This window comes from Medicago sativa, chromosome 6 (genome assembly GCF_051527215.1).
Source record: "Medicago sativa cultivar Bolivia chromosome 6, Bolivia_mono, whole genome shotgun sequence".
Taxonomy (NCBI): domain Eukaryota; kingdom Viridiplantae; phylum Streptophyta; class Magnoliopsida; order Fabales; family Fabaceae; genus Medicago; species Medicago sativa.
This window is the reverse complement of record NC_140754.1, coordinates 37051298-37062005: the sequence shown is the minus strand read 5'-3', so window position 1 is coordinate 37062005 and position 10708 is coordinate 37051298. Positions and strand designations below refer to the sequence as shown.

The 10708-nt window shown below is 36.3% G+C and overlaps 1 protein-coding gene across 1 annotated transcript; it reads right to left on the bottom strand.

Annotated features, from left to right (window-relative positions):
* Nucleotides 1-1946: 1946 nt before the first annotated feature.
* LOC146914903 (uncharacterized) lies at nt 1947-4449 on the bottom strand. Its single transcript, XM_085721169.1, has 2 exons — nt 3636-4449; nt 1947-2215 (listed from the first exon to the last, which is right to left on the bottom strand). The coding sequence occupies exons 1-2, from the start codon at nt 4447-4449 to the stop codon at nt 1947-1949; spliced, it is 1083 nt and encodes a 360-aa protein (XP_085577295.1).
* Nucleotides 4450-10708: the final 6259 nt, after the last annotated feature.

Genomic DNA, 10708 nt, shown 5'->3' with positions numbered 1-10708 from the left:
TTAAAAACAAATAATTGAGAAGTAGATTATAGATAAGAAGAATGGTTCAATTAATTTTATTTGAAATTTGATACTCCTTCTTTCGTTCATAGCTTATACCTTTCAGGTAAAAATGATAGAAGTTTTTCAAAATAATTTTCAAATATCATTAATGGGGCTCAGAGCCTTTAAATACTATCACATATACTCCCCCTTTTGTCATTAACAAAAAGAAATAGGCAAAAAGAAGAGATGAGAGAAACATAGAATAAAGGTTCAGAGCAACATAAAAACATAATAAAGTAATCAGAGCATAAAAACTAAAATGATTATCAGAGCAAAAACTAAATAATATGAACAATATTCAACCAGTTCAGGAGCACATGATAATCAGAAGCAAAAACTATGCCAGAAATAAATGAAAAAACAAGACATATCAGAAGCATAAAGAAAACAATCAAGCTATAGGTGTGCAACTATGGGTTTGGCTTGCTTTGGTTCTCTAAGATCTTCTTCAGTAGCTCATTTGTTTCAGCAAGTTTCTGGTCCATCTCTGATTTGAGCTTCTCTTCTCTGAGTCTTGCTTCTTCCAATTTAGCATTTGTTTCAGCCTTGTACTCTAACAGCAGTATCTTCTGTTCATGTAGCTCTTTTTCTAGCTCCTTATTCCTTTCTTCTAACACCTTGTTCTTCTGAACTAGAGCCAGATCAGGTGCAGCCTTACTCAACTTAACCTTAGAAAGGAATGAAAGATCCAGATCCTTAGGGTGAATAAAATTAGGGAGAAAATCTGTAGGATCTCTTCCTCTTATGCTCAGTGGATTCTTGACCCATGTTCCAAGGGCCTCTATATCATCAAGATTCTCTTCAATGCCCTTCAGCCAATCTTCCAGCTTCTGCTTAGCTTGCTCTTGAGCTGCAATGCAAGAATCATGCAGTGCTGAAATAAGATTGACCACTCTTTCCTTCAGCCTCCTCCCCTGCTTCGGATAACTGACCTTGTGACCCAAGTCACTTCTTCCTTCTATCAGCAATGTCCTCACACACACCTTTTAATACATGAGGATCCAGGAATATGGTGGGTGGTGAAGGTTGTCTAGAGGGTTTTGGTGAGACTGTAGGTACAATGGCTAGGTTTGATGATGATGATTGGCCATTTGTAGGTTCAAGGTTGTTGGTTGAGGGTTGGTCAGAAATGGTGTCTGTAACCATGTCAGAGGTTTGATCATCTTGATCATCCTTAGAATCAATATCCATATCAGAAACACCATCATAGCGGGTTACCTTGATAGTTTGGTCAGGTAAAGAAATAGTTAATGACTTGGTTGGTTTAGGAACAGGTTGTTCAGGAGCAATAGTCTCAGGTTCAGGTGAAATGTGTTCAAGAACAGTAGGTTCAGGAACTGTTTGTTCAGGAACTGTTTGGCTAGGTAGGATTGGATTTGAGCTGGTTGAGGGGGCCATTTGTGGTTCAGATGGTGTGTTGGGTGGTTGTTGTTGTGGTGAAGAGGTCTTTTGTGGTTCAGGTGCTTGGTGTTGGGGGCTTTCTGAAATGTTTTCCTTAGAAGCTACTTCAGAGGCTTTTTCTGAGTATGCATCAGGTAATTCGCCTTCACAGTGACTTTCTAAGAGGTCTAATAGTGAGGTGTTTTCAGGGGGGATAGATAATAGTGAGGTGTTTTCTAAGAGGTCTAATACCTGAGGAATCTTGACTGAGTTATCAGCAGCTTCTGAAGTAGACTTTGAAGCTGCAGAATTTGAAGCATCAACTTTCTTCTTCTTGGGCTTATGCTCTTCTTCTTTTATCTCACAAGAACATGTTCCAAATGTTCCTTGGTGATAATAGCTTCTCCTTTACTTCTCTTTCTCTTAGCAACCTTCTGTTGCTTGGCCTTACCATCAGCAGCTTCTGATTCAGTAACAACTTTGGCCTTCTTTCTTTTGACTTCAATAGAAGCAGTTGCATCCTAAGAGTTGACACCAGATTCTCTGTCATAGGCAGCTACAAATCCAGTTAGGACTTCAGTATCATTTTCCTTAATGATGGAAGGAAAATCCATTATTACATCTGATTTTGCTGCTGAAATTTCCATAACCTTCTCATCTTGAGGAACTTTCTCGATAAACTTCATAAAATATAAGGTCCTGCTACTGATAGTCTTATCAGCAGTAGAAACCTTAAAGCATTTATCAGAAGCATCATTTGATCTCCTCAGTGAAGTTGAAGTAAATGTCACTAGAAGGGGGGTTGAATAGTGACCCTTTAAAATTTATCGTGCTTTGGAAAGAAATGATTAGTAGAACAATAAATATGTAAGCAAAGCAGAAAGTAAAGAGTAGAGTTTAAGAGAGATCACACAGAAAAGTTATCATGGTTCCCCCAATATGGGTTAGTCCAGTCCCCACAGCTTTGTGAGATTATCCACTAGTTGTCAGGAGTTTCTTCCTCCTTTTTGCAATGTGCAAAACAATATGTATTCTCTAAGCCTCACCAGGCTTACACTCAAGCTCGAGCTTTTACAGAGGCTGAGCTTGTTCAACTATGTATTCTCTTAGCCTCACCAGGCTTACACAACTGATATTATTAGCTTCAGTAAGCTTACACTATCACTCAAGATTTTACAGTCAAGAGGATATACAATCAAAATAAGATTTGATGTTTGGATCTAGTTACAACTTTCAAGCTACTAAGAGAATGAGAGATTGTAATTTGTAATACTCTTAAAAAGATGATCCGAAAATATGATTTGGTACTGTAAGAGTATTTTCTGATATTGAGATTGCTTGATGAATTTGCTTGTTTGTAGGCTTGAGATTGTATTTCAAATTCATGCTTTCTTTGTTGAGAGAAAGCTTCTATTTATAGCCAGCCTTCACCCTTCAATATCTGCAGCTGCTCATTCTTGTGTAAAGACCCTTGCTGTTGATGGGAATTGCAAAAATGTCATTGTCCCATACTTTTGTACATTGAGCTTGAGCTTGTCAGCCTCGACCTCAACATTTAACACTAAGAGCTTGAGCTTGTCTTTTTACCAGGAGCGTGTGTGAACAGTGAAAAGTACATGAACAGTAAAAAGATCTTTTCTTTTTACAGTTGTTTCATGCTTGTTCTCCAAGATGCATTGTTGTTAATGTCCTTGCATTTCTTAGTCTCTAAGACATCATTATTTAATTATTTTAGCACACTTGGTCACCAAGTCTTGTTTCTTTAAGATATTTTGCTTGCTTGCTCATCAAGATTCAACTCTAGGGCTTTGTCATCATCTTTATCTTTACCAAATGATTAGCACATGATTGGAAGATAATTTTCCCTTGTATTAGCGCATGGCTTTCCTTTGTGATTTTGCTTTATTAACCTTTCTTGATTAATAATGAATTACCAACTCTAATGCTTATGAGAGCTTGAGCTTGTTCACAATGTTCACTTGAGCTTGAGCATAATCATCAATATTCATTTGAGTTTGAGCATAATCATCCATGGTCTTAACAATGTGTGAGAGTTGGACTTTCCTATCCTTAATAAAATTCACTCAAGAGCACACATTAAATAACCAAATAAAATTTTAATCTTAATTTTAATACAAGAGTTTGTTTATCATTTAAAAACATTTTCAAAGGGATTTTTGCTTCAACACTCAGAATCTCCAGTAGTTTACCTTGGTGGACGATTTCAGACAATAATCTCCCACATGGTACATGCTTTCTACCATTGTTGATGCCTTCATTTATTGCCCAGCATAAATGATGCATGATGTATCTTGGGAGATTGATCTTCTCGAAAGCAGCCATGAAGTATATTGTCAGCTTATGGTCCTGATTGGGTTGATCAGACCCTCCTCCTCTCTGAAAGAAGCAGTCTGTGCAGAACTTCACCAGCATCCTATGATGAATCTCCATATCTGAAGTCTTAGTAGCTGAGTTTCCTTCCAGCAGCAAGTTGGTGTAGCTTTCCAGCAGGATATCATCCTTTTTGACATCCCACTTAAATCTGCCTTCAGGAGCCACCCTGCAAGCTTTAACAATAACTTCTTCTGTGATCATTACTGGAATACCCATCACATCTGACCTAATCTCTAAACCACTGACCAGTTTAAGATCCTTTTCTTTTCCCGTCATTCCTTTTAGACTGGGTTTCTTAGACACTGCTTGTCTTTCTTCTGCCTTTGCATCCTTCCCGTTGTAGACTTCACCCCTTACCCAGAAGTCTTTGACAAGATTCTCGTACGTCGGCCCATTCAGCATTTTAAAGTACTCAGATAGCTTCTGAGCTTCTATCAAAGCTTCCATGTCCACATTGTGTTTCTTGAGCGAAGCAAAATCCACTGGTGATTCCTTTTGAACGACCAATGATTTGAGAGGAATGGACATTGTTCTTGGCTTGTTTACAGACTCAGATCCTGGTGTGCCTTGTTGTTGCATGCTGGAAGTAGATTCTGGAACACTTTGTTGTTTCGAGCTTGAGGATGCCATTGATGATGATGAACAGGTTTGACAGAATGAAGTGTTTGTTGTGATGTGAGTAGTGTGTGAATTGACAAAGTGTTAAGAGTAAAAACGATTGCAATTCAAAAGAGACAAACAAACATAAAATTAATAACATTGGGGGCGCGTGAAAGTACTTTCAAAGCTATTAAATCAACAATTGCCCTTTTTAGTTATACACCAATACAGATAAGCCACGTCAGAAGTTCTCAGTGTAACTGCCAAGTTAGTGGGCCAATTTTACCAAATAAAGTAACTTCCAGCGTTCCTCTAACTCAACTATTCAGGAGCATAAAATCCAGCTTCTGAACTTCGGATGTTGACGTCATCATCAGAAGCGTATTTTCCTTAGAACCTCAATAAAGAGCTTCTGATGGACCACAACTTCTGAACTGACTTCAGACCCAAAAATCCTATTAAGGATCAAGCAAGCTTTTAATTTGACACAAAGTGCATGTTCAAATTTTTCTTTATAAAATCAAACCTTTCAACAGTTAAAGGCTTAGTAAACATATCAGCCCATTGATTTTCAGTATCAATGAATTGTATATCTAAAATTCCTTTTTGAACATAATCTCTGATAAAATGGTGTTTGATTTCAATATGCTTAGCTCTTGAATGCAAAATTGGATTTTTAGACAAACAAATAGCAGCAGTATTATCACAATAAATGGGAGTATTGTTAGCAATAATCTGATAATCTTCCAATTGATGTTTCATCCAAAGTAGTTGTGTACAACAACTTGTAGCTGAAATGTATTCTGCTTCTGCTGTAGACATAGCAATAGTTGTTTGTCTTTTGCTAGCCCAGGATATAAGATTATCACCTAGAAATTGACAATTGCCACTGGTTGATTTTCTTTCAATCCTATAACCAGCATAATCAGCATCACAGAATCAAATTAGCTTATAATCTAAGGATTTCCTATAAAGGAGTCCAAGATTAGTTGTTCTCTTCAAATACCTGAAGATTCTCTTGACAGCAGTCATATGAGATTCTCTAGGATCTGATTGGAATCTTGCACACAAGCATACACTGAATACAATATCTGGCCTAGATGCAGTGAGGTATAACAAAGAACCAATCATACCTTGTTTTATCTTGGTTTTTCGGGTGTCAAACATTGATTAAGTTTGAACCTTTTTAACCTTTGATATCTCATTTTTCTTGGGAAGGGAAAAATAAGAAAAAACCCTTGAGAATCGAGGTCCGGGAGTTGTTTTCGTTACGGGAAGGTGTTAGGCACCCATAACGACTATAGTATCCTATAGGAACCGTCTTTACTTTCTACGCGCGCGCTTTATTTTAGAATGCTATTTGAAAGTATTATTTACACCTAAGGGTTTGCTAGGTTAAGAATTGGAGGGAGGAGAATGTGTTTGAATTTTTGTTTTATTGGACTTGGAGAAGTTTTGACTTCTTGCCTACATACCCTTTTAATGGATCAAACTCCATGTAGTTCTCTTCCAAAAAATGTTTTTTGTTTTTGTTGGTTGATTTTAATTTTGAAAATGGAATTTTGAAGAATAAGAGAGAGAGGCCTCAAGGGCATAAGATTTGGAAAATGTGAGGTGAAATTAGTTATTTTGCAAAATGAAGTCTAAGTATGATTAAAAATTCATTAAGGTTTTTATTTAAGAAAACAAAGGGAAAATTCAATGGGATTTTGATCCCAAGGTTTCTTTGGAAAATTATTTGAGTGAAGTTGTTCATATTTTTTGGAAAAGAGAATTTTTCTAAGTATCGCGATTCCTAAGCATACATCTAAAGCATACATTCCCTAAACATACATCTAAAGTATCCATGTAATGTGTGTGCATGTGTCGGTGCTTGTGTCGGTGTACATCATTAGAGTCCATTGTCCTTTTACATATGCCCTAGTTTACATTCTATGGTCTTGCAAGAATTTAAAAGCACAAAGAAAATTACAAAACCCCTAAGTTTTTTACATGTTAAGTCTTGGCATGAAAATTAAAGTGCAAGAAATAAAACTAAAGCTAAAGAATGAAATATGCTTATGGAATGTATGAAACATGAAATGAAAGGGTTAGTAGCACAATATAATAGGGTAAAGAAATAAGGCAAGAAAGTGTTAGACAAAAGTGGTAAAATCAACAAGAATAAAGTGTCAAAATACACTAAAAATTTACCATAACTTCTCAATGTGCACATGACCTATAATTCTCTCATCATAGCACTTTTTCAAAAGATTTTATTACAGCCACAATGTGGGAATTATAGGAACATATTCAAGCCAAGAGTTATGACACATTTTAAGCGTATTTCACACTTTATTTTCACAAACAAATATTTACATGACTTGTAAAACAAGTAATTAACCTCAACACATTATCATTCAGTAAAAACACATCAAATACAGGGATGAATTCATCACAAATTCACACATCACAAATGAAAGACATGTGTCAAGAATTAGGATCAAGATCATGCAATTTTCACAAGATTTAACACTAAACATCACAAAGTAAGCAAGAAAATCATCTCATCATTTTTTTTATCAAGATCCATGTACAAAAACATTACAAAATTATCAAAAAATTAACAAGAAACATATATGAAATTTTTTTAGATTTTTCAGAAAGATTTTAAGCATGACAGAGGTGTAATTATCAAAAGACAGTGTTAGGATAGTAAAAAAAACAAGAAACAAAGCAATTACAACGAAATAAAAGCCCAAGCCCAAGGTTAACATGGTTCTGGATCCTCCAAATGCCTCAGAGGCGTTGGATTGATCCAGATCAGGTTTAACCTAGATCTAATGGTCGAAAACATTTGGTTCAAAGGTGAACCAGACTGGTTCGAACGAACCGGTCCGGTTCACGCTCTTATAAAAGTCCAACAAGCCGATTCATTCTCATTTCCTCCCTTCATTTCTCTCTCTAAGGTTCTCTCTCTCACTCTAGCTCTCTGAGCTCTGCAACTCTCTCTTCTTCTCCGTTCATCTTCTCCGACGAACACAACGGCGGAGGTGCGGTGGTTCGCTGGTGGCGCCACTGCACCTGAACGTTTTCTGAAATTTTTTTACATCGTTGTGTTCGTCTTTGACTCCTCTTTATGATTTTGGAATTAGTTTTGTGAAACTGTGACTAAAACGGAGTAGATCGAGGTTTAAACTTACGGCTTTTTCAAGAACTTTTCGATTTTGAATCTTTTTCACATATGTTTTCCAGAAGATACAGATCTACTTCGATCTAACTTCGTTGATGTGTTTAAAGAAAAACTGAGAAGTTTTACGTGTTTGCCTGTGATTTAATTTGGAGATTCGAAGGAGAAGATGAAAGAAGCTTCTTGAATCTTTTCCCTGATCTTCTGGTGAATTCGTTGTTGTTTCGAACTGAAAATGGATATTCTCTGGTTCAATTCGAATTCAATCCTTCTTCTTCTTTTCTTACCAAATCCTTCGTGATCGCGTTGGATTCGCCACCGTTGGTGATGGATCTACGCTAGAATTGCGAAGGTAAAAATTCGATGATGAAGATTCTTCAGAGAATCTCTGAGACTTTTTGTAAATTCGAACTAGTTTGGTGCAATAATTGTTGAATTGAGTTTGTTTGTAATGAAATTGATACGAATTTGTGATGAATTGGTGTGGATTTTGATTCTGGACAGTTAGGGTTTATGATTTGGGGATGAAGTTCTTCATGAACTTCATCGTGTTCTTGGTGATTTCTGGAAAACGGTTAGGGTTTGATTCTGTGGAGAAGAGAGAGAAATGAGATTGGTGTTTGTCGAGTTGGCACTGAATGAATGGTGATTCCCCTGTTGCATTGATTAGGTGGCCTTTATATAGGCTGCCATGTGTACCACTGTACCAATAACAACTTGACACCTGGACTGGATTGAAAATGGCTCGGCCTTGGATTGTTTTGGACATAGGGACCTTTCTGCAAATTTAAAAACTAAAAGGACCAATCTGCAATTTTAAGAAAGGACTAAAGAAACAATTTTAAACAGTCAGGGGACTAAATTGAAAAAGACTTGAAAGGAAAACAAAGTGGAAAAAAGGACTAAAGTGCAATTAATCAAAAAGGACTAAAAAATGAAAAATTAATAAAATTGGCTAAAAAATGTAATTTTGAAAATAACGTAAAGTGGAACCAATAAAAAACACAAAAAGGACTAAAATGAACCAACTACACAAATGAGGTACTTTAAAGTAACCTTTCTCTGTCAAAATTTTGTGTGAAATGACCAAAATGCCCCTAGGGACTAAAACGACTCAAAATGACTCAAATGCAATTTTTTTTAAAATGGTTTTTAACAGGGAATTAAAGCAAGAGTTTATACAAGCAAATTAAAAAGACTCAGAGACAATTTTTTAAATGACTCAGGGACTAAATTGGCCCAAAATGACTCAGATGCAATCTTTGAAATGGATTTTAACATGGAATAGCAACAAGGACTTATACAAACAAATTGAAAAAACTCAGAGACAAATTTCAAGGACTAGAATAAGTTTGAATGCAGGAAATGACTAAAATACCCTTTTATGAATTTTGCAAATAACATTGAAATAAAATGCAGAGAAAGATGCAATTGATCAGAGACAATTTCAAATAACTTGGAATGCAAGAAAGACCCTTTGGATGGTTTAAAATGCAAGAAAACATAGACAAAGTTACAATTGAAAATTTTTCAAAACAAAGGCAATAAAACATGCAGCTAAAACATAGTAAAATATCAGGGTAAACAATATCAAATTGGCAATCTCTCAAGATTAATAGACACATATCAGAGATGGAAAAATATTTTGAGCAAGTATTTTTAGGTCCAAAATTAGGGTATAACAGCTGCCCCTATTTAAGTTTCTTTGTCCGGAGGGTCAAGAGACGAAGTCTTTGATTTGACGGGACGAAGATACTTAAATATTAACATTTGCACTGTTTTTGGATATAAAAATACGCTCTCACATTTTCAAAAACATGAATGCCATGCAGCATTTCGATTATGAATGCAAGACAAACAACTGGAGTCTACAAAGCATGTCATATCACTGGGGATCTTGGTAGACATTGACAGGGTAGACAAACCAGGGGACAAAAGGTAGGTACAAGCTGTTCTTTGGATCGAATTAGCCACTTGACCATGTAATACAAACAGAAGGTGAGTACAAGATGTTCTTTGGATCGAACTCGCTGCTTGACTGGGAATAGAAATACAGGACAGGTACAAGTTGTTCTTTGGATCGAACTTGTCACTTGACCGGAAACATAGACATATAGGTAGATACAAGTTGTTCTTTGGATCGAACTTGCTACTCGATTGAAAACACAAACAAATAGGCAGGTACAAACTGTTCTTTAGATCGAACTTGCTGTTTGGCCTGGAGACATAGACAAAAGGCTGATACAAGCTGTTCTTTGGATCGAACTTGCTGCTTGATCACTATCACAACATATAGGCAGGTGCAAACTGTTCTTTGGATCGAACTTGTCGTTTGACCGATAACAAAACATAAGCCGGGTACAAACTGTTCTTTGGATCGAACTTGTCGTTTGACCGGAAACACATGCGTATAAGCAGGTACAAGCTGTTCTTTGGATCGAACTAGCCACTTGACCAATAACAAGACATATAGCAAGATACATTGGAGGTTTGATTTAACAAGATACAAATTGAGGGTAGACTGACATTGACTTAATTTGAAGATAGACATGACCATTATTGTTGGCCTAAAAGCAAATTGAGAGTGGATTAGCATTGATTTGAATTGAATTGAAAGTTGACATTGAAAGAGACATTGAAAGTTGAAAATAGTCAGAGACATAGACATAGACATGGTATTGAATTGAGAGTTTAACAGAGACATAGACGTAGACATAGGCATAGACATAGACATTGGATTGAGAGTTGAAATTGAATTGAATTGGAAGTTGAGATTGAGTTAAATTGAAATTGAGATTGGAAATGCAACATGTAATGGTATAACAATACTATCAAATGTATGAGCACATAAAATGCATGATTATGCATGTATGAATGCTTGGAAATGCATGATTGGTTTACAATTTGGCAGAGAAGTTTCGCAGAGACAGACAAAACATTGGAAGATTGGGCACGTGGTGGCTCGTGCTATAACATATACACACAAGAATCCTCTTTGGAGAGACCGTCGTTGAGAGACGTATCGAAGCCATGGCTGAGGGCAATATATCATATCACATACACAAAGCCTGCAGAAGAGGGAACCTTGGGAGATTCTTTGATATAGGTCGCCATTGCTAA